This window comes from Salvelinus alpinus, chromosome 28 (assembly GCF_045679555.1).
Source record: "Salvelinus alpinus chromosome 28, SLU_Salpinus.1, whole genome shotgun sequence".
Taxonomy (NCBI): domain Eukaryota; kingdom Metazoa; phylum Chordata; class Actinopteri; order Salmoniformes; family Salmonidae; genus Salvelinus; species Salvelinus alpinus.
In genome coordinates, this window is record NC_092113.1 from 44,936,581 (window position 1) to 44,964,280 (window position 27,700).

Here is a 27,700-nt window from a genome sequence, read left to right on the forward strand (position 1 = left end):
ACAGGGAACAGTATAGACTAACACAGGGAACAGTATAGACTAACATATAGATGTTACACAGGGAACAGTATAGACTAACACAGGGAACAGTATAGACTAACACAGGGAACAGTATAGACTAACACAGGGAACAGTATAGACTAACACAGGGAACAGTATAGACTAACACAGGGAACAGTATAGACTAACACAGGGAACAGTATAGACTAACACAGGGAACAGTATAGACTAACATATAGATGTAACACAGGGAACAGTATATACTAACACAGGGAACAGTATAGACTAACACAGGGAACAGTATAGACTAACACAGGGAACAGTATAGACTAACACAGGGAACAGTATAGACTAACACAGGGAACAGTATAGACTAACATATAGATGTAACACAGGGAACAGTATATACTAACACAGGGAACAGTATAGACTAACACAGGGAACAGTATAGACTAACATATAGATGTTACACAGGGAACAGTATAGACTAACACAGGGAACAGTATAGACTAACACAGGGAACAGTATAGACTAACACAGGGAACAGTATAGACTAACACAGGGAACAGTATAGACTAACATATAGATGTTACACAGGGAACAGTATAGACTAACACAGGGAACAGTATAGACTAACACAGGGAACAGTATAGACTAACACAGGGAACAGTATAGACTAACACAGGGAACAGTATAGACTAACACAGGGAACAGTATAGACTAACATATAGATGTAACACAGGGAACAGTATATACTAACACAGGGAACAGTATAGACTAACACAGGGAACAGTATAGACTAACATATAGATGTAACACAGGGAACAGTATATACTAACACAGGGAACAGTATAGACTAACACAGGGAACAGTATAGACTAACATATAGATGTAACACAGGGAACAGTATAGACTAACACAGGGAACAGTATAGACTAACATATAGATGTAACACAGGGAACAGTATATACTAACACAGGGAACAGTATATACTAACACAGGGAACAATATAGACTAACACAGGGAACAGTATAGACTAACACAGGGAACAGTATAGACTAACACAGGGAACAGTATAGACTAACACAGGGAACAGTATAGACTAACACAGGGAACAGTATAGACTAACACAGGGAACAGTATAGACTAACATATAGATGTAACACAGGGAACAGTATATAGTAACACAGGGAACAATATAGACTAACACAGGGAACAATATAGACTAACACAGGGAACAGTATAGACTAACACAGGGAACAGTATAGACTAACACAGGGAACAGTATAGACTAACACAGGGAACAGTATATAGTAACACAGGGAACAATATAGACTAACACAGGGAACAATATAGACTAACACAGGGAACAGTATAGACTAACACAGGGAACAGTATAGACTAACACAGGGAACAGTATAGACTAACACAGGGAACAGTATAGACTAACACAGGGAACAGTATAGACTAACATATAGATGTAACACAGGGAACAGTATATACTAACACAGGGAACAGTATAGACTAACACAGGGAACAGTATAGACTAACATATAGATGTAACACAGGGAACAGTATAGACTAACACAGGGAACAGTATAGACTAACATATAGATGTAACACAGGGAACAGTATATACTAACACAGGGAACAGTATATACTAACACAGGGAACAATATAGACTAACACAGGGAACAGTATAGACTAACACAGGGAACAGTATAGACTAACACAGGGAACAGTATAGACTAACACAGGGAACAGTATAGACTAACACAGGGAACAGTATAGACTAACACAGGGAACAGTATAGACTAACATATAGATGTAACACAGGGAACAGTATATAGTAACACAGGGAACAATATAGACTAACACAGGGAACAATATAGACTAACACAGGGAACAGTATAGACTAACACAGGGAACAGTATAGACTAACACAGGGAACAGTATAGACTAACACAGGGAACAGTATATAGTAACACAGGGAACAATATAGACTAACACAGGGAACAATATAGACTAACACAGGGAACAGTATAGACTAACACAGGGAACAGTATAGACTAACACAGGGAACAGTATAGACTAACACAGGGAACAGTATAGACTAACACAGGGAACAGTATAGACTAACATATAGATGTAACACAGGGAACAGTATAGACTAACACAGGGAACAGTATAGACTAACACAGGGAACAGTATAGACTAACACAGGGAACAGTATAGACTAACATATAGATGTTACACAGGGAGCAGTATAGACTAACACAGGGAACAGTATAGACTAACACAGGGAACAGTATAGACTAACACAGGGAACAGTATAGACTAACACAGGGAACAGTATAGACTAACACAGGGAACAGTATAGACTAACATATAGATGTAACACAGGGAACAGTATATACTAACACAGGGAACAGTATAGACTAACACAGGGAACAGTATAGACTAACATATAGATGTAACACAGGGAACAGTATATACTAACACAGGGAACAGTATAGACTAACACAGGGAACAGTATAGACTAACATATAGATGTAACACAGGGAACAGTATATACTAACACAGGGAACAGTATAGACTAACACAGGGAACAGTATAGACTAACATATAGATGTAACACAGGGAACAGTATATACTAACACAGGGAACAATATAGACTAACACAGGGAACAGTATAGACTAACACAGGGAACAGTATATACTAACACAGGGAACAGTATATAACACAGGGAACAGACTAACACAGGGAACAGTATAGACTAACATATAGATGTAACACAGGGAACAGTATATAGTAACACAGGGAACAGTATAGACTAACACAGGGAACAGTATATACTAACACAGGGAACAGTATAGACTAACACAGGGAACAGTATAGACTAACATATAGATGTAACACAGGGAACAGTATATACTAACACAGGGAACAGTATATACTAACACAGGGAACAATATAGACTAACACAGGGAACAGTATAGACTAACACAGGGAACAGTATAGACTAACATATAGATGTAGCACAGGGAACAGTATATAGTAACACAGGGAACAGTATAGACTAACACAGGGAACAATATAGACTAACACAGGGAACAGTATATAGTAACACAGGGAACAGTATAGACTAACATGTAGATGTAACACAGGGAACAGTATAGACTAACACAGGGAACAGTATAGACTAACACAGGGAACAGTATAGACTAACACAGGGAACAGTATAGACTAACATATAGATGTAACACAGGGAACAGTATATACTAACACAGGGAACAGTATAGACTAACACAGGGAACAGTATAGACTAACACAGGGAACAATATAGACTAACACAGGGAACAGTATAGACTAACATATAGATGTAACACAGGGAACAGTATAGACTAACATATAGATGTAACACAGGGAACAGTATAGACTAACATATATATGTAACACAGGGAACAGTATATACTAACACAGGGAACAGTATAGACTAACACAGGGAACAGTATAGACTAACATATAGATGTAACACAGGGAACAGTATAGACTAACACAGGGAACAATATAGACTAACACAGGGAACAGTATAGACTAACATATAGATGTAACACAGGGAACAGTATATACTAACACAGGGAACAGTATATACTAACACAGGGAACAGTATAGACTAACACAGGGAACAGTATATACTAACACAGGGAACAGTATAGACTAACACAGGGAACAGTATAGACTAACACAGGGAACAATATAGACTAACACAGGGAACAGTATAGACTAACATATAGATGTAACACAGGGAACAGTATATACTAACACAGGGAACAGTATAGACTAACACAGGGAACAGTATAGACTAACACAGGGAACAGTATAGACTAACACAGGGAACAGTATAGACTAACACAGGGAACAGTATAGACTAACACAGGGAACAGTATAGACTAACACAGGGAACAGTATAGACTAACACAGGGAACAATATAGACTACCACAGGGAACAGTATAGACTACCACAGGGAACAGTATAGACTAACATATAGATGTAACACAGGGAACAGTATATAGTAACACAGGGAACAGTATAGACTAACACAGGGAACAATATAGACTAACACAGGGAACAGTATAGACTAACATATAGATGTAACACAGGGAACAGTATATAGTAACACAGGGAACAGTATAGACTAACACAGGGAACAATATAGACTAACACAGGGAACAGTATAGACTAACATATAGATGTAACACAGGGAACAGTATATAGTAACACAGGGAACAGTATAGACTAACACAGGGAACAATATAGACTACCACAGGGAACAGTATAGACTAACACAGGGAACAGTATAGACTAACACAGGGAACAGTATAGACTAACATATAGATGTAACACAGGGAACAGTATATAGTAACATAGGGTGCAGTATAGACTAACACAGGGAACAGTATAGACTAACACAGGGAACAGTATAGACTAACACAGGGAACAGTATAGACTAACACAGGGAACAGTATAGACTAACACAGGGAACAGTATAGACTAACATATAGATGTAACACAGGGAACAGTATATAGTAACATAGGGTGCAGTATAGACTAACACAGGGAACAATATAGACTACCACAGGGAACAGTATATACTATTGTCTATACATTGATATTGAAACCATTCCTGTGTTAGTCTAACATCAGTATTGTGATATAAACTAATACATTGATTCCTCCCTCAGTACCTCCCAGTAACATCAGTACAGTGGTAGGAGAAACGTCAGTCAACCTGAGCTGGGTCCCTGGAGACAGATATAGGAACCACAGCTTCCACATCAAATACCTCAGCAAGACTGGTGAGACTACCTTCTATCTATGGTACATCTACACCAGACTGGTGAGACTACCTTCTATCTATGGTACATCTACACCAGACTGGTGAGACTACCTTTTATCTATGGTACATCTACACCAGACTGGTGAGACTACCTTCTATCTATGGTACATCTACACCAGACTGGTGAGACTACCTTCTTTCTATGGTACATCTACACCAGACTGGTGAGACTACCTTCTATCTATGGTACATCTACACCAGACTGGTGAGACTACCTTCTATCTATGCTATATCTACACCAGACTGGTGAGACTACCTTCTATCTATGGTACATCTACACCAGACTGGTGAGACTACCTTCTATCTGTGGTACATCTACACCAGACTGGTGAGACTACCTTCTATCTGTGGTACATCTACACCAGACTGGTGAGACTACCTTCTATCTATGGTACATCTACACCAGACTGGTGAGACTACCTTCTATCTATAGTATATCTACACCAGACTGGTGAGGCTACCTTCTATATTTGATATTTCTACACCAGACTGGTGAGACTACCTTCTATCTATGCTATATCTACACCAGACTGGTGAGACTACCTTCTATCTATGGTACATCTACACCAGACTGGTGAGACTACCTTCTATCTGTGGTATATCTACACCAAACTGGTGAGGGAGGGAGGCAGGGAGGGATGGTGGGGAGGAGAGTATATGTGGTTGGAGAGGAGGAGAGTATATACAGATGGAGGGGAGGAGGGTATATACAGATGGAGGGGAGGAGAGTATATACAGATGGAGGGAGGAGAGTATATACAGATGGAGGGGAGGACAGTATATACAGATGGAGGGGAGGAGAGTATATACAGATGGAGGGGAGGAGAGTATATACAGATGGAGGGGAGGAGGGTATATACAGATGGAGGGGAGGAGAGTATATACAGATGGAAGGAGGAGAGTATATACAGATGGAGGGAGGAGAGTATATACAGATGGAGGGGAGGAGAGTATATACAGATGGAGGGGAGGAGGGTATATACAGATGGAGGGGAGGAGAGTATATACAGATGGAGGGAGGAGAGTATATACAGATGGAGGGGAGGACAGTATATACAGATGGAGGGGAGGAGAGTATATACAGATGGAGGGGAGGAGAGTATATACAGATGGAGGGGAGGAGAGTATATACAGATGGAGGGGAGGAGAGTATATACAGATGGAGGGGAGGAGAGTATATACAGATGGAGGGGAGGAGAGTATATACAGATGGAGGGGAGGAGAGTATATACAGATGGAGGAGACGAGAGTATATACAGATGGAAGGGAGGAGAGTATATACAGATGGAGGGGAGGAGGGTTTATACAGATGGAGGGGAGGAGAGTATATACAGATGGAGGGGAGGAGAGTATATACAGATGGAGGGGAGGAGAGTATATACAGATGGAAGAGACGAGAGTATATACAGATGGAAGGGAGGAGAGTATATACAGATGGAGGGGAGGAGAGTATATACAGATGGAGGGGAGGAGAGTATATACAGATGGAGGGGAGGAGAGTATATACAGATGGAGGGGAGGAGAGTATATACAGATGGAGGGGAGGAGAGTATATACAGATGGAAGGGAGGAGAGTATATACAGATGGAGGAGGTGGAGAGTATATACAGATGGAGGGGCGGAGAGTATATACATATGGAGGGGAGGAGAGTATATACAGATGGAGGGGAGGAGAGTATATACAGATGGAGGGGAGGAGAGTATATACAGATGGAGGGGAGGAGGGTTTATACAGATGGAGGGGAGGACAGTATATACAGATGGAGGGGAGGAGAGTATATACAGATGGAGGGGAGGAGAGTATATACAGATGGAGGGGAGGAGAGTATATACAGATGGAGGGGAGGAGAGTATATACAGATGGAAGGGAGGAGAGTATATACAGATGGAGGAGGTGGAGAGTATATACTGATGGAGGAGGTGGAGAGTATATACAGATGGAGGGGCGGAGAGTATATACAGATGGAGGGGAGGAGAGTATATACAGATGGAGGGGAGGAGAGTATATACAGATGGAGGGGAGGAGAGTATATACAGATGGAAGGGAGGAGAGTATATACAGATGGAGGGTAGGAGAGTATATACAGATGGAGGGTAGGAGAGTATATACAGATGGAGGGGAGGAGAGTATATACAGATGGAGGGGAGGAGAGTATATACAGATGGAGGGGAGGAGAGTATATACAGATGGAGGGGAGGAGAGTATATACAGATGGAGGGGAGGAGAGTATATACAGATGGAGGGGAGGAGAGTATATACAGATGGAGAGGAGGAGAGTATATACAGATGGAGGGTAGGAGAGTATATACAGATGGAGGGGAGGAGAGTATATACAGATGGAAGGGAGGAGAGTATATACAGATGGAGGGGAGGAGAGTATATACAGATGGAGGGGAGGAGAGTATATACAGATGGAGGGGAGGAGAGTATATACAGATGGAATGGAGGAGAGTATATACAGATGGAGGGGACGAGAGTATATACAGATGGAGGGGAGGAGAGTATATACAGATGGAGGGGAGGAGAGTATATACAGATGGAGGGGAGGAGAGTATATACAGATGGAAGGAGGAGAGTATATACAGATGGAGGGGACGAGAGTATATACAGATGGAGGGGAGGAGAGTATATACAGATGGAGGGGAGGAGAGTATATACAGATGGAGGGAGGAGAGTATATACAGATGGAGGGGAGGAGAGTATATACAGATGGAGGGGAGGACAGTATATACAGATGGAGGGGAGGAGAGTATATACAGATGGAGGGGAGGAGAGTATATACAGATGGAGGGGAGGAGAGTATATACAGATGGAGGGGAGGAGAGTATATACAGATGGAGGGGAGGAGAGTATATACAGATGGAGGGGTGGAGAGTATATACAGATGGAGGGTAGGAGAGTATATACAGATGGAGGGTAGGAGAGTATATACAGATGGAGGGGAGGAGAGTATATACAGATGGAGGGGAGGAGAGTATATACAGATGGAAGGGAGGAGAGTATATACAGATGGAGGGGAGGAGAGTATATACAGATGGAGGGGAGGAGAGTATATACAGATGGAGGGGAGGAGAGTATATACAGATGGAGGGGAGGAGAGTATATACAGATGGAGGGTAGGAGAGTATATACAGATGGATGGAGAGGAGGAGAGTATATACAGATGGAGGGGAGGAGAGTATATACAGATGGAGGGGTGGAGAGTATATACAGATGGAGGGGAGGAGAGTATATACAGATGGAGGGAGGAGAGTATATACAGATGGAGGGGAGGACAGTATATACAGATTTAGGGGAGGAGAGTATATACAGATGGAGGGGAGGGGAGTATATACAGATGGAAGGGAGGAGAGTATATACAGATGGAGGGGAGGAGAGTATATACAGATGGAGGGGAGGAGAGTATATACAGATGGAGGGGAGGGGAGGAGAGTATATACAGATGGAGGGGAGGACAGTATATACAGATGGAGGGGAGGAGAGCATATACAGATGGAGAGGAGGAGAGTATATACAGATGGAGGGGAGGAGAGTATATACAGATGGAGGGGTGGAGAGTATATACAGATGGATGGGAGGAGAGTATATACAGATGGAGAGGAGGAGAGTATATACAGATGGAGGGGTGGAGAGTATATACAGATGGAGGGGAGGAGAGTATATACAGATGGAGAGGAGGAGAGTATATACAGATGGAGGGGAGGAGAGTATATACAGATGGAGGGGTGGAGAGTATATACAGATGGAGGGGAGGAGAGTATATACAGATGGAGAGGAGGAGAGTATATACAGATGGAGGGGAGGAGAGTATATACAGATGGAGGGGAGGAGAGTATATACAGATGGAAGGGAGGAGAGTATATACAGATGGAGGGGAGGAGAGTATATACAGATGGAGAGGAGGAGAGTATATACAGATGGAGGGGAGGAGAGTATATACAGATGGAGGGGAGGAGAGTATATACAGATGGAAGGGAGGAGAGTATATACAGATGGAGGGGAGGAGAGTATATACAGATGTAGAGGAGGAGAGTATATACAGATGGAGGGGAGGAGAGTATATACAGATGGAGAGGAGGAGAGTATATACAGATGGAGAGGAGGAGAGTATATACAGATGGAGGGGAGGAGAGTATATACAGATGGAGGGGTGGAGAGTATATACAGATGGAGGGGAGGAGGGTTTATACAGATGGAGGGGAGGAGAGTATATACAGATGGAGGGGAGGAGAGTATATACAGATGGAGGGGTGGAGAGCATATACAGATGGAGGGGAGGAGAGTATATACAGATGGAGGGGAGGAGAGTATATACAGATGGAGGAGGTGGAGAGTATATACAGATGGAGGGGCGGAGAGTATATACAGATGGAGGGGCGGAGAGTATATACAGGAGGTGGAGAGTATATACAGATGGAGGGGCGGAGAGTATATACAGATGGAGGGGCGGAGAGTATATACAGATGGAGGGGAGGAGAGTATATACAGATGGAGGGGAGGAGAGTATATACAGATGGAGGGTAGGAGAGTATATACAGATGGAGGGGAGGAGAGTATATACAGATGGAGGGGAGGAGAGTATATACAGATGGAAGGGAGGAGAGTATATACAGATGGAGGGGAGGAGAGTATATACAGATGGAGGGGAGGAGAGTATATACAGATGGAGGGGAGGAGAGTATATACAGATGGAGGGGAGGAGAGTATATACAGATGGAGGGGAGGAGAGTATATACAGATGGAGGGTAGGAGAGTATATACAGATGGAGGGTAGGAGAGTATATACAGATGGAGGGGAGGAGAGTATATACAGATGGAAGGGAGGAGAGTATATACAGATGGAGGGGAGGAGAGTATATACAGATGGAGGGGAGGAGAGTATATACAGATGGAGGGGAGGAGAGTATATACAGATGGAATGGAGGAGAGTATATACAGATGGAGGGGACGAGAGTATATACAGATGGAGGGGAGGAGAGTATATACAGATGGAGGGGAGAGAGTATATACAGATGGAGGGGAGGAGAGTATATACAGATGGAAGGAGGAGAGTATATACAGATGGAGGGGACGAGAGTATATACAGATGGAGGGGAGGAGAGTATATACAGATGGAGGGGAGGAGAGTATATACAGATGGAGGGAGGAGAGTATATACAGATGGAGGGGAGGAGAGTATATACAGATGGAGGGGAGGAGAGTATATACAGATGGAGGGGAGGAGAGTATATACAGATGGAGGGGAGGAGAGTATATACAGATGGAGGGGAGGAGAGTATATACAGATGGAGGGGAGGAGAGTATATACAGATGGAGGGGCGGAGAGTATATACAGATGGAGGGGAGGAGAGTATATACAGATGGAGGGGAGGAGAGTATATACAGATGGAGGGGCGGAGAGTATATACAGATGGAGGGGAGGAGAGTATATACAGATGGAGGGGAGGAGAGTATATACAGATGGAGGGGAGGAGAGTATATACAGATGGAGGGGAGGAGAGTATATACAGATGGAGGGGAGGAGAGTATATACAGATGGAGGGGCGGAGAGTATATACAGATGTAGGGGAGGAGAGCATATACAGATGGAGGGGAGGAGAGTATATACAGATGGAGGGGAGGAGAGTATATACAGATGGAGGGGAGGAGAGTATATACAGATGGAGGGAGGAGAATATATACAGATGGAGGGGAGGAGAGTATATACAGATGGAGGGGAGGAGAGTATATACAGATGGAGGGGAGGAGAGTATATACAGATGGAAGGGAGGAGAGTATATACAGATGGAGGGGAGGAGAGTATATACAGATGGAGGGGAGGAGAGTATATACAGATGGAGGGGAGGAGAGTATATACAGATGGAGGGGAGGAGAGTATATACAGATGGAGGGGAGGAGAGTATATACAGATGGAGGGGAGGAGAGTATATACAGATGGAAGGGAGGAGAGTATATACAGATGGAGGGGAGGAGAGTATATACAGATGGAGGGGAGGAGAGTATATACAGATGGAGAGGAGGAGAGTATATACAGATGGAGGGGAGGAGAGTATATACAGATGGAAGGGAGGAGAGTATATACAGATGGAGGGGAGGAGAGTATATACAGATGGAGAGGAGGAGAGTATATACAGATGGAGGGGAGGAGAGTATATACAGATGGAGGGGAGGAGAGTATATACAGATGGAAGGGAGGAGAGTATATACAGATGGAGGGGAGGAGAGTATATACAGATGGAGAGGAGGAGAGTATATACAGATGGAGGGGAGGAGAGTATATACAGATGGAGGGGTGGAGAGTATATACAGATGGAGGGGAGGAGAGTATATACAGATGGAGGGAGGAGAGTATATACAGATGGAGGGGAGGACAGTATATACAGATGGAGGGGAGGAGAGTATATACAGATGGAGGGGAGGGGAGTATATACAGATGGAAGGGAGGAGAGTATATACAGATGGAGGGGAGGAGAGTATATACAGATGGAGAGGAGGAGAGTATATACAGATGGAGGGGAGGAGAGTATATACAGATGGAGGGGAGGAGAGTATATACAGATGGAGAGGGAGGACAGTATATACAGATGGAGGGGAAGAGAGTATATACAGATGGAGGGGAGGGGAGTATATACAGATGGAGGGAGGAGAGTATATACAGATGGAGGGGAGGAGAGTATATACAGATGGAGGGGAGGAGAGTATATACAGATGGAGGGGAGGAGAGTATATACAGATGGAGGGGAGGAGAGTATATACAGATGGAGGGGAGGAGAGTATATACAGATGGAGGGGAGGAGAGTATATACAGATGGAGGGGAGGAGAGTATATACAGATGGAGGGGAGGAGAGTATATACAGATGGAGGGGAGGAGAGCATATACAGATGGAGGGGAGGAGAGCATATACAGATGGAGGGGTGGAGAGTATATACAGATGGAGGGGAGGAGAGTATATACAGATGGAGGGGAGGAGAGTATATACAGATGGAGGGGAGGAGAGTATATACAGATGGAGGGGAGGAGAGTATATACAGATGGAGGGGAGGGGAGGATAGTATATACAGATGGAGGGGAGGAGAGTATATACAGATGGAGGGAGGAGAGTATATACAGATGGAGGGGAGGAGAGTATATACAGATGGAGGGGAGGAGAGTATATACAGATGGAGGGGAGGAGAGTATATACAGATGGAAGGGAGGAGAGTATATACAGATGGAGGGGAGGAGAGTATATACAGATGGAGGGGAGGAGAGTATATACAGATGGAGGGGAGGAGAGTATATACAGATGGAGGGGAGGAGAGTATATACAGATGGAGGGGAGGAGAGTATATACAGATGGAGGGGAGGAGAGTATATACAGATGGAGGGGAGGAGAGTATATACAGATGGAGGGGAGGAGAGTATATACAGATGGAGAGGAGGAGAGTATATACAGATGGAGGGGAGGAGAGTATATACAGATGGAGGGGTGGAGAGTATATACAGATGGAGGGGAGGAGAGTATATACAGATGGAGAGGAGGAGAGTATATACAGATGGAGGGGAGGAGAGTATATACAGATGGAGGGGAGGAGAGTATGTGCAGATGGAGAGGAGAGTATATACAGATGGAGGGGAGGAGAGTATATACAGATGGAGGGGTGGAGAGTATATACAGATGGAGGGGAGGGAGACACAGATGGAGAGGAGAGTATATACAGATGGAGGGGAGGAGAGTATATACAGATGAGGAGGCAGGTATATATACAGATGGAGAGGAGGAGAGTATATACAGATGGAGGGGTGGAGAGTATATACAGATGGAGGGGGAGGAGGGTTTATACAGATGGAGGGGAGGAGAGTATATACAGATGGAGAGGAGGAGAGTATATACAGATGGAGGGGAGGAGAGTATATACAGATGGAGGGGAGGAGAGTATATACAGATGGAGGGGTGGAGAGCATATACAGATGGAGGGGAGGAGAGTATATACAGATGGAAGATGGAGAGGAGGAGAGTATATACAGATGGAGAGGAGGAGAGTATATACAGATGGAGGGGAGGAGAGTATATACAGATGGAAGGGAGGAGAGTATATACAGATGGAGGGGAGGAGAGTATATACAGATGGAGAGGAGGAGAGTATATACAGATGGAGGGGAGGAGAGTATATACAGATGGAGAGGAGGAGAGTATATACAGATGGAGGGGAGGAGAGTATATACAGATGGAGGGGTGGAGAGTATATACAGATGGAGGGGAGGAGGGTTTATACAGATGGAGGGGAGGAGAGTATATACAGATGGAGAGGAGGAGAGTATATACAGATGGAGAGGAGGAGAGTATATACAGATGGAGGGGTGGAGAGCATATACAGATGGAGGGGAGGAGAGTATATACAGATTGAGGGGAGGAGAGTATATACAGATGGAGGAGGTGGAGAGTATATACAGATGGAGGGGCGGAGAGTATATACAGATGGAGGGGCGGAGAGTATATACAGATGGAGGGGAGGAGAGTATATACAGATGGAGGGGAGGAGAGTATATACAGATGGAGGGGACGAGAGTATATACAGATTGAGGGGAGGAGAGTATATACAGATGGAGGAGACGAGAGTATATACAGATGGAGGGGACGAGAGTATATACAGATGGAGGGAGGAGATTAGTTTTTTTGTCTTTTGATTTCTGTTTCTGCTCTTTTTTCATCCAATATTTGTCTCTCCCTTTTGTTTGTGTGTTTGTGTGTGTAGTTGGGGGTAAGTGGGAGGAGTCAGAACAGGTTAACACGTTGCAGGCATTCTATTCGCTGACGGGTCTTCAGCCTGGAACACAGTACCGCCTCCTCATCACCCATGGCAACTATACGCACTGGGAGGACGAGATACAGACCACTGGTCCAGGTAGACATACACACTCACAAACACATACTGACGTACACACACATTTATGTATATATAATATTATACTGTATGCTATTTAGAAGAAATTTAAAAGAAACTTAAAACACTGAGTGGATTAATTTCAGTATGTGACCCCAGTGGGAATCGAACCCACTTCACAACCATTCTTTCAATATTCTCATGTTGTCTGTTCTCTCTCTCTCTCTCTCTCTCTGTCTCTCTGTCTCTCTGTCTCTCTGTCTCTCGATCTCTCTCTCTCTCTCTCTCTCTCTCTCTCTCTCTCTCTCTCTCTCTCTCTGTCTCTGTCTCTGTCTCTGTCTCTGTCTCTCTCTGTCTCTGTCTCTGTCTCTGTCTCTCTGTCGGCGATTGCTTTGTTATGGAAGGTTTGGAAATTGCTTCATTTTTGGTGGTTGTAGAATTTGACGTCTCTTTTCTGGATTTTGATCATTAGCAAGTATCGGCCTAATTCTGCTCTGCATGCATTATTTGGTGTTTTACGTTGTACACAGAGGATATTTTTGCAGAATTCTGCATGCAGAGTTTCAATATGGTTAAATTCTTGGTTGGTGAGCAGACTCCAGACCTCACAACCATAAAGGGCATTGGGTTCTATAAAAGATTCAAGTATTTTTTTGCCAGATCGTAATTGGTATGTCAAATTTTATGTTCCTTTTGATGGCATTGAAGGCCCTTCTTGCCTTGACTCTCAGATCGTTCACAGTTTTGTGGAAGTTACTTGTGGCACTGATGTTTAGGCCGAGGTATGTATTGTTTTTTGTGGACTCTAGGGCAACGGTGTCTAGATGGAATTTGTATTTGTGGTCCTGGCAACTGGACCTTTTTTGGAACACCATTATTTTTGTCTGACTGAGATTTACTGTCAGGGCCCAGGTCTGACAGAATCTGTGCAGAAGATCTAGGTGCTGCTGTAGGCCCTCCTTGGTTGGGGACAGAAGCACCAGATCATCAGCAAACAGTAGACATTTGACTTCAGATTCTAGAAGGGTGAGAACGGGTGCTGCAGACTGTTCTAGGGCCCTCGCCAATTCATTGATATATATGTTGAAGAGGGTGAGGCCGGGTGCTGCATGCAGACTGTTCTAGGGCCCTCGCCAATTCATTGATATATATGTTGAAGAGGGTGAGGCCGGGTGCTGCAGACTGTTCTAGGGCCCTCGCCAATTCATTGATATATATGTTGAAGAGGGTGAGGCCGGGTGCTGCAGACTGTTCTAGGGCCCTCGCCAATTCATTGATAAATATGTTGAAGAGGGTGAGGCCGGGTGCTGCAGACTGTTCTAGGGCCCTCGCCAATTCATTGATATATATGGTGGAAGATGGCGCCGGCGGAGATGGCAGCATCGTAACTAGCTCTTAAAAAACGTTTCACTATTTCGTTTTTTTATGTACTATTTTTTATATTATTATCTCATGAAATGTTTTGTGTCATTACATACAGCCAGGAAGAGCTATTGGATATTAGAGCGGCGGTAACTCACCAGATCTTCCAGCATTACGACCAGGAATACGACTTCCCTGGAGCAGATCCTTTGTTTACTCTCCCCAGAGCAATTTAACTTATTCCAGAAGCCGACCCAAAACATCGCAGGCGGAGGAGAGGCACTCGAGGCGGCCTGCTGGTTCGATTTAGGAGGCGCGCACACCACCCACCGCTTCCGAGTATATTACTTGCTAATGTTCAGTCTTTGGATAACAAAGTTGATGAGCGTAGAGCAAGGATTTCTTTCCAGAGAGACATCGGGGCCTGTAACATACTTTGTTTCACGGAAACATGGCTCTCTCGGGATACTCTGTCGTAGTCTGTAAATTCAGCAGGATTCTCAGTACATCGCTCAGACAGGAATAAATATCTCTCTGGGAAGTAGAAGGGCGGAGGGGTGTGTGTCATGATTAACGACTCATGGTGTAATTCTAGGAACATACAGCAACTCAAGTAATTTTGTTCACCCGACCTAGAATACCTCACAATTAAATGCCGACCATATTATCTGCCAAGAAAATTCTCCTCTGTCATCGCCATGGCTGTTTACATCCCACCTCAAGCCGAAACCTCAACGGACCTCAAAGAACTTCACTGGACTTTATGCAAACTGGAAACCACATATCCTGATGGCTGCATTTATTGAAGCTAGGGATTTTAACAAAGCAAATCTCAGGACTTGGCTGCCGAAATTCTATCAACATATTGACTGTCCTACCCGCGGTACTAAGACTCTCGACCATTGCTATTCAAACTTCCGGGATGCTTACAAGGCCCTCCCCCGCCCTCCTTTTGGCAAATCTGACCACTCCATCTTGCTCCATTAGTGTCATTGTAAGGGGTGACAGTCCCACACAAAGCAGAACGTGTATCATCGGAAGCAGAGTATACTCTGCGCATCGATATTTTTCTTGCTGAGATGGCTGCAGTGCTTGTGGAAGTGTCCGAAGGGCAAGAGAAGTTCATCTCAGCTACCGTATTGCACGACTGCAAGGAGAAGGGAAGTTGCTCATTCACAGAGACCGCTGGCTCGAAATCATGAAAAGAATGGTCAATCAGGTCTGCTAATGGCATGTGTTGAGATATCGTAATATCTCTTTGGATCGGATTCTGCACCAAGAGGTTTCTAAACATCTTTTTCCCAAGGGGTGCTTTCGGCAGATACCCCTCGTGAATGACTGCGTTGCAGCTAGCGTTAGGGGAAGACAGTGTGGTCAGTGGAGAAGGCACTGTGGCCTGTGACCATACCTGGTTGGTTTTCCAATCCATCAGTGGGAGTAACCACTCCATCAAGTCTGCTCCGAGTAGCAGGGGTACAGATTCGAGGCTGGTAACATACACAGGGTGAACGAGCGATACGTCCTGGAAGTGCAGTTTCAGCATGAGTCTCAATGTGAGAGGCGAGGTAGTCTGAGTGAAACCTCGAAGTGTAGTGTTCCACTTTTAACCAACGTTTAGTTGGCTTCAAAGCCCTTTTGAGATCATCTCAAACAATGTTTGAGAGATGAGCGATATTGCCGCGCCCAAATCAATTCCCGCATGACAAGTTAAGCAGTCCTCCAGGACTGTTTCCAGGTATGGGCCTTTGTATCAGACTCTATAGACAAAGCCCGTGGGCTTGTTTCTTGATCAAGCGGGCCCTGGATAGGGTCTCGAGAGAGCGGGAGAAATTTGAAATTTAACGTCCAAGTTATGGGTGTTAATTCCTGCGGACCTGGTGTCCGGTAATTCCTCGTGACTTATCTTTTACCCTTTTCTCAAATGTTTCTCGCTTTAGTTCTTCACCTAGTGGAACTTCTGGATAACATTGGTCTACGTTTTGATCGTCCTTTAACCCTTTGTTACCCTTGTGCTCTGACACTTTGTGTGGGTTGGGTGCAGGAACATAGCGAACAGGTCGATTGTAGCGGTAGTCATTTTGATGGCAATGTACTTTACAGTTATTTCGACCATGGAGGTTATTGGAATCGGGGTTTCGTGGTAGAAAGCGTTGTTGTGCGTCATCGCTCAACCCTCCAATACCTGATAGTGCACCCTCTGACTGGTCCTGGTCAAACTTCAAAACCGAGTGGTCAGGGCTCTTAGCGTTGCGAACTTTTGATGCCTCAAAAGCTGTGCTTGTAAGCTCTCTGAGCTGTAAGATAGGCAAGCCAAAGTGGGCTGCAGGGCCCAAGTAGGTAATGAAGGTGGGATACATGTTAACTTCTCTGCGCACGGATCCCTTTTACGGGATCATTTTCCAGCTTAGCTTGTTGTTAATCCACCTATCGTGGTATATAAGTATATTTTCAAAATCTGACACGATAGGTGGATTAACAACAAGCTAAGCTGTGTTTTGGTATATTTCACTTGTGATTGCATGATTATAAATATTTTTTGTAATATTTTTGCATTTGGTGCCCTGCAATTCTAGCGGTTGTTTAGGAAAGTGATCCCGCTAACGGGATTTGTAGCGCAGAGAAGTTTAAATTGAATGAGACATCGATATCCAATCCATTGATTGGCTGGATGTCCTAAGTACTCACGTATTGAACGTGATCCATTTTTTGGTGTCACCTAATTCTTTTTGAAGAAAATGTACTGCCGATTCTTCACCACCAGGGTGTCACTGATCGCAGAAAGCTGAAATCCACGGAAGTACAAAGGGCGGGACTTCCATCACGCGAGGCGGAGGAATTTCAATGTGACACAGGAAAAATAAAATGCTGTTTCCCTTTGTTAGCGGTAGCATCTAGTGCTAAGCTAATCCTATTTGTACAGAAATGTCACTTCCATGCACAAAATAGGGTCCCATGGTCCTTCACCATGGAAAAGGGGTTTACTAGTGAGGTCTCACATTAACCCATTCAGCATACTATTTTCTAGCATTATATTACCGGAGCGCAAGGTCCATAAAAACAGATACGCCTGTGGCCTACCCACACTGGCTTAGCGCCGTAGGCGGACAGATAACTTCGGCTCGGTCACCAAACTATCCTCTAATTTCTAACCTTACTGGCTGTATGCCCTTGTTATAGAAATGAATATTGACTGACAGAAATCGTACCGTTTGGCCTAACGGACTAAATCTGGAATTTACAAGTCATTGCTCTGACGGTATTGACACACGACTGGAGGTGCTCCCAAATAGCTTGTTCAAACGGAAACACACACAAACAATATCTTTCTCTATTCGCATACAACAGTCTGTTTGCACACTTCTGTTTGCACAATTGATTTACTATATATATTTCAACAGCAAAGTCCAATTCTATCTTAGATTCCTCGCACGGGGCGCCATAATATGTCTTGCTTTGGCATCATTAAAAGTGAAGACTGTTATTTTATCAAATCAATTCTCTGTAATTGTTATTACGTGATTAAACTAATCATGAAAATGTAATTAACTAGGAAGTCAGGGTACCAAGGAAAATCTTCAGATTACAAAGTTATCATTTTCCTAATATAACTCTTCAGATATTTTAATATCTGATCATTTAGTCTTCTTATTAATGAATTATTATTTACCTCACGTCAGTCTCATCTGAACGTCCTAAATTGTTGGTTATCTGCATGAACCCAGCCTTTACTATAAATCATCCATACACCAATTGGCTTAATCATTTATTTACTAAACAACTAAATAATCACAGAAATGCATAAACAAAAAACAGTAGATCTGTTACTAACAAATGATAGGGGAGGTTCCCTAGCGGGCTAAGCCGATATGACGGCTTGGTGGACAAAGGGAAGTGGGTGTGGACTGAGCGAGAGCGGGAAAGACCAGAGGGATCACTACACACAGTACCACTATAATTATATTGATTGAAATGCTAATCCTTTGCACATGAACGCTCACTCATTTGGGAATAATTGCAATCAATATATTTATGCCCATGTGTCGTGATCTTTTCTGTTGGGAACCGGTCCGTCTGCTGGAGAGTCAGTTCATCCGCGTCTCTCTCTCTGCTTCCCTGAAGATTAAAGTATTTCGTGGTTAGAATGGATACTTCAGTGTACCATTCAGAAATGTTCTCAAAGAATAGATGTTTCGGCAGTTGTCGGTAATCGCATCCCAGGTTTACATAACTTCTAGCTGCAGAGTAGTAATTAGTATCCAAGATTCGCTCTTATCCTGTAGGGATCGATAGTCTCAGAGTTGAACCATTTCCAGCCGCGTAGCCAATGCTCCACGTGGTTTGGAATTCAATAACTATTCACAATCACAGCTCACGCTGTGGGTTTGCTTAGTCTAAACTCAAACCTGTGCCACCTCAGCTTACACCGAGGTACGCGTAGTTTGAAGATTTTTTATTCTTAATAATAGAAAAGGCGGTTCTATGATGCCTGATCATGTCTGTGCTTACGGGGGCGTGGCCAATGACTTAGTTCCACTTTAAAGGGAATACAATTCTCTCACATTAAAGGTTTAACATCACATTACATAATTTCACAAATAGTTTCATCTTTACTCATTAATTTTATACAATAATTAGATGCAAACCCCATAATTGAGAAATGTACACATTCAGAGATATAGTTATGTGTGTTTTCTGTCCTCTCTGAGGTCACCGAATGAAACACACTCGTCATACCTGTCCCTTAGGTGTCCACAGACCTTTCCCACCTTCTCACAAGTGGACATTTTGTTTCATATTCCCATTTTGTGGATTTAGGAGTTTGCCATGTGAAATCCTTTGTTCTCTGTGTCTCTCTTTCTGCATGGCCAGGGGGAGAGAGTCTCCGCCGGGAATTTACGACCTGAGATAACAGAACCTGGGTGTAGGAGAGAGTGGGAAGTCACAATCTGTACCCAGAAAGGGCTACGTCATGACAATACCCAGCGTGCGACAGAGCTGCAGGCGTGTGATCCGTTTTTGTTGGTTATGTTGTCGTAGTTGTGCCTAGGGGGGCAAATGGGGGAGGGAATGCTGTCACCTCCAGGTAGGTGTTTGTCCCCCTGTGTGCTGAGGGTGTTCTTGTCCAGTTCAGGCACTTAGGTCGCCACAGACTAGTACATGTCCCTGGGCCTGGAAAGTATTTGATTTACCCCTCCAGGATGGAGAAGCTGTGTTCATTAAAGTACAGGGATTGTAGTGAGGGGATATAGGTAGCACACAGGAGGACATTTTTCTCTGTTGTGATCCTTTCCTTTAGAATTTCTAGCCAGATATAAAATGTTCCTGTTTTGACTAATTTAATAGAGTGAGTTAGGTCTGCTCCGTATAAAATTAGCATACCCCCTGAGTCCCTTCCCAGTTTCACACCTGGTAGTTTGGTGGATGGGACTACCAGCTCTCTGTAACCTAGAGGGCAACCAGTGGGTCTGTCTCCTCTATACCACCCACCTGGTAGTGTGGTGGATGGGACTACCAGCTCTCTGTAACCTAGAGGGCAACCAGTGGGTCCATCTCCTCTATACCACCCACCTGGTAGTATGGTGGATGGGACTACCAGCTCTCTGTAACCTAGAGGGCAACCAGTGGGTCTGTCTCCTCTATACCACCCACCTGGTAGTGTGGTGGATGGGACTACCAGCTCTCTGTAACCTAGAGGGCAACCAGTGGGTCTGTCTCCTCTATACCATGTTTCTTGTAGGATGACAATGTCTGTATTTCTGGCCTTGGATATTCCAAGATAAGATAGTGATAGCTTTGTGTTCCTTAAAGTGTACAATGTTGTTAGTCATGTGGTTTGGCCTCATACCAGTAAGTTTGAGCAGAGCCTGCTGGACATCTGGTACATGCCATTGGCTTGGGCTAGTGTAAGAGTGGGGGTTGGGCTTGTTTGCCTGCTCATGACCTGGGCGTATGTGTGACTTTCATGTCGAAGCCCTCTTTTGTAGGAGTGGGGGGGCATGGGGTGGGCAGGAGGGACATAGGTCTGATCTGAGGGGGGGCCTATATGGGGTGTGGGAATGGTTGGTTTTGGAGGCTTTTGATTGGTTGGGGTGGGGGTGTGGATGTGGCTGGTGGTTCTGTGGTCTGGATGTAGGTCTTCTCGGCGTGGGTTCTCTATGTGTAGGTCCGGGGGGGTCCTGCAGGTCTGGGAGATGGTCTGGGCGGGGTGTCTGTTGATCTGTTTCTCCTGTGTGTGTTTTGGGGCAGTGGTTGAGGGCGATGGTGGGCACTGCTGCCTTGTGTAGGTGGACCTGGTCGTAAGGGCTGTTAAATTCCATGTTGGAGCGGTGGGCCAGGAAAACATTTGGTTTTGAGACACAGTCACAAGAACTACTGGCGTTTACCCACTGTATGGTAGCAGGGTGGAAGTATTTTCGTGGTAGCAGGGTGGAGATAACTACTTGTGTGTTGGGGAAAGTGGAAGAGGCTTTTTCAATCACTCCCTTGGGTGCTGTGGACACAGTTTCCTGCTGTGCTCTCAGGTCGTTTGTGCCTGTCTGTATTATTATGTGGCTGGGTGACCTCCTGCTGTGCTCTCAGGTCGTTTGTGCCTGTGTGTATTATTATGTGGCTGGGTGACCTCCAGCTGTGCTCTCAGGTCGTTTGTGCCTGTGTGTATTATTATGTGGCTGGGTGACCTCCAGCTGTGCTCTCAGGTCGTTTGTGCCTGTGTGTATTATTATGTGGCTGGGTGACCTCCTGCTGTGCTCTCAGGTTGTTTGTGCCTGTGTGTATTATTATGTGGCTGGGTGGCCCTAGTTGGTCCTCAGACAGAAGGTCTAGGGCGCGCTGGGTGTTTGGACACCAGAGTTTAGACACACTGTGTTTGGGGAAAAGTTTATTTTCTTGTATATATTTCCTGTTTAAGTCCACAAGGAGTACAATCTGTGTCTTGTGTATGTTGTCAGTGGGTGTGGGGGGGTTGTCACGAGGGCTATCAGGGTGGCTGACAGGGGGGGTGCTCAGAGGGGGTGGGATCCCCTGGGCTTGGGGTTCTTCATTTGTCTGTCCTGCTGTCGAGGCTTTGGTCAGGGTCTGAGGTGGACTGTTCTGCTGTGGTGTTGAGACTTTGGTCTGGTCAGGGTCTGGGGTTGACTGTTCTGCTGTGGTGTTGAGACTTTGGTCAGGGTCTGGTCAGGGTCTGGGGTTGACTGTTCTGCTGTGGTGTCGAGACTTTGGTCAGGGTCTGAGGTGGACTGTTCTCAAAGCTTCTCTGCAGGGGTGGCCAGCTCTCTAATGGCCTGTTCTCTGTCACACGCCATCCCCCTCACCCTCTCCTCCAGTAGTCTGATCCTCTCCTCTAGTGCTCTGTTCTTCTCCTGCTCTTTCTCCTGTTGATGTTGTCTAACCACAGTCCAGAGTGCAGATATGTCTCTCTCCACCTCCAGCTCTCCGGGTCTGGTTGAGGGGGTGTTGTTGAGCTGGACTATTTTTTGTGCTGACTGGAGTGTGTTCACCTGCTGTTGAATTTATCCTTAATTTCAATGAGGGAGTAGTACTCTGTGCTGGGAGGTTGACTTTCCGCTTGGGGTTGCTCGTCTGTGGGATTGTTTAATAAAGAGGTCTGGTCTCTCTGTCTCTGTGTCTCTCTCTCTTTTTCTCTCTCTCTCTCTCTCTTGCACTCACTCGCTCCGTCTCTGTCTCTGTCTCCCTAGAGCTACGTGGTGTGGAAGGGGATTTTGCTACTCAAGGCTGGTTCATAGGGCTGATCAGTGCTGTGGTGTTGCTGTTGTTGCTGCTTCTGGTTCTCTGTTTCATCAAGAGGAGTAAAGGGGGCAAGTACGCAGGTAACTATACACACACTTTCCCCTCTGGGAAGTGTCTGTCCCTCCGTCTACTGTACGTTTTCACACTAACTTGAGTTGCAGGCTGTTTGTTCCAGCTGAGCACTAACGTGTATCTCTCCTCCAGTGAAAGACAAGGAAGAGAATCAGATGGACTCCGAGGCTCGGCCAATGAAAGACGAGACGTTCGGAGAGTACAGGTTTGTCATATCTAACCACACACACACACACACATCTTTACACAACACACACACACACACATCTTTACACAACACACACACACATCTTTACACAACACACACACACACACACATCTTTACACAACACACACACACATCTTTACACAACACACACACACACATCTTCAACACAGCTAAGAATTCTAGGGAGAGAGAACTTTTTTGTGAAGTTTCCTGTAATGTTCTCCAGATGTTTGAGGGTCCAGTTTCCTGTAATGTTCTCCAGATGTTTGAGGGTCCAGTTTCCTGTAATGTTCTCCAGATGTTTGAGGGTCCAGTTTCCTGTTAGTTAGGGGAACATTACATGTATGTTAGCAAAAACCTCCCGAGAACCTGTTTAGCATGTTTTGTCATTAGTTAGGGGAACATTCCCTTAACGTTAGACAGAACTTACCCAGAATGTGGTTGCCATGTTCTCAGAATATCCTATATGAATGTTCTTGACAGGTTTCATGGGAACTTTGCAGGAACATTTCTGTATCAGTTGTCAGGACATCAACTGATGGTCCCAAAGAAATGTTTTCATTACACATTACGCCTTGTTACTGTTGCTGAGCCAATCAAGGCCCTGCTTCTGTTGCTGAGCCAATCAAGGCCCTGCTTCTGTTGCTGAGCCAATCAAGGCCCTGCTTGGTGAACCACTGATCCACTCATAGTTCTTTGTCTGTTGTCAAGGAGACTCACACACACTGTGCTTTTAACATACGGTGTTTGACAAACATGATTACATAGTGCATGTTCATTTTTACAGTAATAATTATTCTCACCTGGGATTTGAACTCACAACCTCTTGGTTCATGGTACTCTGATCTTCCTGCTACGCCTCCATATTGGGTCTCAGTTCATCTGAATATTCTCATCATTGATTTGATTTATTTCAGCAATTTTAGGGCTTTCTGTATGGTGGTCTAATGTTGGTGGGATATACCACTGATCAAGGCATTGATGAGCTCGGCAACAATAGCAAGGAGTGATGTAAAAAGATGTGTACCTACACACTGAAGAAGGCTACTCACCAGCCAAGCTTCTGGGAGATGCTCCCCTTTTGATTAGTGATGTTTAATGATGAAACACATTTTATTTTATTTTGGAAAATGTTTCTTTGGGACCATCAGTTGATGTCCTGACAACTGATACAGAAATGTTCCTGCAAAGTTCCCATGAAACCTGTCTAGAACATTCTGTTTGACGTTAAGGGAACATTCTCTAAGTTATGGGAACGTTTGTTCTTACCTGGGTTTACACAACACACACAACTTTACACAACACACACACACATCTTTACACAACACACACTCATCTTTACACAGCACACACACATCTTTACACAACACACACACATCTTTACACAGCACACACACATCTTTACACAACACACACGCACATCTTTACACAACACACACACATCTTTACACAACACACACACATCTTTACACAGCACACACACATCTTTACACAGCACACACACATCTTTACACAACACACACACATCTTTACACAGCACACACACATCTTTACACAACACACACACATCTTTACACAACACACACACACATCTTTACACAGCACACACACATCTTTACACAGCACACACACATCTTTACACAACACACACACATCTTTACACAGCACACACACATCTTTACACAACACACACACACATCTTTACACAGCACACACACATCTTTACACAACACACACACATCTTTACACAACACACACACACACACATCTTTACACAACACACACACATCTTTACACAATACACACACAAAACATAAGTATTTTTAATCTCCAATAACCCTGTGCTCTAACCCTGACCTCTAACCCTGACCTCTAACCCTGACCTCTAACCCTGACCTCTAACCCTGATCTCTATTCCCTGACCTCTATTCCCTGACCTCTAACCCCTGACCTCTAACCCTGACCTCTATTCCCTGACCTCTAACACCTGATCTCTAACCCTGACCTCTATTCCCTGACCTCTATTCCCTGACCTCTAACCCCTGACCTCTAACCCTGACCTCTAACCCTGACCTCTAACCCTGACCTCTAACCCCTGACCTCTAACCCTGACCTCTAACCCTGACCTCTAACCCTGACCTCTAACCCTGACCTCTAACCCTGACCTCTAACCCTGACCTCTAATCCTGACCTCTGACCCTGACCTCTAACCCCTGACCTCTAACCCTGATCTCTAACCCTGACCTCTAACCCTGACCCCTAACCCTGACCTCTAACCCTGACCTCTAACCCTGATCTCTAACCCCTGACCTCTAACCCTGACCTCTAACCCTGACCTCTAATCCTGACCTCTGACCCTGACCTCTAACCCTGATCTCTAACCCTGATCTCTGACCCTGACCTCTGACCCTGACCTCTAACCCTGACCTCTGACCCTGACCTCTAACCCTGACCTCAAACCCTGACCTCTAACCCTGACCTCTAACCCTGACCTCTAACCCTGACCTCTAACCCTGACCTCTAACCCTGACCTCTAACCCTGATCTCTAACCCTGACCTCTAACCCTGATCTCTAACCCTGACCTCTAACCCTGACCTCTAACCCTGACCTCTAACCCCTGACCTCTAACCCTGACCTCTAATCCCTGACCTCTAACCCTGACCTCTAACCCCTGATCTCTAACCCTGACCTCTAACCCTGACCTCTAACCCCTGATCTCTAACCTCCCTCTCTACCCTATGCTGCTCCATTTCTGCAGATCTCTGGAAAGGTGAGAACTTTTTCTCTCTCTCTCTTCGTTCTATTTTGTTTTAACATGGTGTTCATATGTAGCTATTTCTCTGTTACTGTTTCCTCTGTCTCCATAGTGATGGTGATGAGAAGCGGTCAGTCAGTCAGCCATCTCTGTGTGTGGAGAGTAAACTGGGGAGTGACGACTCCCTTGCCGAATACGGAGACAGTGTCGACATCCAGTTCAACGAGGACGGCTCTTTCATTGGTCAATACAGCGGCCGAGGGCCCGCCCCTACAGGAATTGAGAGCTCTGGCCCCGCCTCCCCTGTCAATCTAGACCCCCCGCCTCCTCCGATAGGCCCCTCCTTCGCTGGAATACTGGACAGGACCAGTTAGAACAGACACACCATCAGACTGCCTGCATGAAGACCTGTCATTCCTGACACCACTGCCATCAGACTGCCTGCATGAAGACCTCTCATTCCTGACACCACTGCCATCAGACTGCCTGCATGAGGACCTCTCATTCCTGACACCACTGCCATCAGATAGCCTGCATGAAGACCTCTCATTCCTGACACCACTGCCATCAGACTGCCTGCATGAGGACATGTCATTCCTGACACCACTGCCATCAGACTGCCTGCATGAGGACATGTCATTCCTGACACCACTGCCTGCCTGCTAGACATACACAAGTTCAGTACATTCCATGGGGGTACAGTATGTAGAGAAGTTGTTTACAGATCAGCTTGCCTTCTCTACTCCACGTTTACACACACAGTAGTACACACACAGTAGTACACACCTGGCACACACAGTAATACACACACAGTACTACATACACTGTAGTACACACACGGTAATACACACATCTGGTAACACACAGTAGTACACACACTCAGAATGCAGTAACCACTACTCCAAAACCCTTTGACGCAGTGTACCATAGCGCGCTTCGCTTTATCACAGGTAACAGGTTTAATCCTCACCACTGCGTCCTTTATCAGAAGGTCTGCTGGCACCTCACTAAAATCTCGTAGATCACTTCATTACTTCCTTTTTGTTGACAAAGCATCCAACATATCTCACTTCTCTTAAAGTATCAAATACAATGCACCAAACCCGCTCACAGGGCTGGTTAACTCTTGAGGTCCCTCGTGTCTCTACCAACCAATCAGCTTTTAGTTTTAACGCCCCCCAATGTTTGGAATCGTTTACTAACCTCCATCTTGAATCCCTGGTGTCAAGAGGCAGTTCAGAATGCCGATGAAGAATGAACTCACTGATGTGTCTGACTGCTTTGGTTGACTGTCATAATGTATTTGTGTTGTGGTAATGTAGTGTTTCTGTAACTGCTGCTTTTTGCTGTTTTATTAAATTATCATGTTGATTTGGGAATTGTTTGTTCTCAGGGCACCATTGAGAATGAGACGCTGATTTAAATTGGGCTTCCCTGAATACATACAAGTTTAATAAAAACACAAACCTAAGAGCCCGACCAAACCCTGACACTCTTAATCCAACCATCCGTCTTTCTCTCCATCTCTCCTTCTCTCCTTCTCTCCTTCTCTCCATCTCTCCTTCTCTCCTTCTCTCCATCTCTCCTTCTCTCCTTCTCTCCTTCTCACCATCCGTCCTTCTCTCCATCTCTCCTTCTCTCCTCTTCATCCCTCCTCTTCTCTCCATCTCTTCTCCTCTCCATCTCTCCATCTCTCCTCCCCTGAGAGAGGAGAGGAGGTGAGAGGGGTAGGAGAGGAAATAGACAAAGAAAAGGTGAGAGTGTGTATTAATCACAAAGACATTATA

General features: G+C 44.9%; 2 protein-coding genes across 4 annotated transcripts in view; both read left to right on the top strand.

The window, feature by feature from the left end:
• Positions 1-25,910, top strand: part of LOC139557921 (zinc finger BED domain-containing protein 4) — a 385,803-nt gene extending 359,893 nt beyond the window's left edge. The window contains exon 7 of the transcript XR_011671501.1: positions 23,759-25,910. The gene's annotated coding sequence lies outside the window, so the exon portion shown is untranslated. The remainder of the gene's footprint in view (positions 1-23,758) is intronic.
• Positions 1-27,284, top strand: part of LOC139557920 (neural cell adhesion molecule L1.1-like) — a 136,455-nt gene extending 109,171 nt beyond the window's left edge. For 2 of the 3 annotated variants that reach the window (XM_071373264.1, XM_071373266.1), the window contains 6 exons: positions 4,748-4,861; positions 13,641-13,790; positions 22,826-22,957; positions 23,082-23,154; positions 25,917-25,928; positions 26,026-27,284. In XM_071373264.1, the coding sequence (XP_071229365.1) occupies positions 4,748-4,861; positions 13,641-13,790; positions 22,826-22,957; positions 23,082-23,154; positions 25,917-25,928; positions 26,026-26,287 (743 nt within the window). In that variant the 3' untranslated portion in view covers positions 26,288-27,284. The remainder of the gene's footprint in view (positions 1-4,747; positions 4,862-13,640; positions 13,791-22,825; positions 22,958-23,081; positions 23,155-25,916; positions 25,929-26,025) is intronic. The other variant, XM_071373265.1, reaches the window with a different exon arrangement.
• Positions 27,285-27,700: the final 416 nt, after the last annotated feature.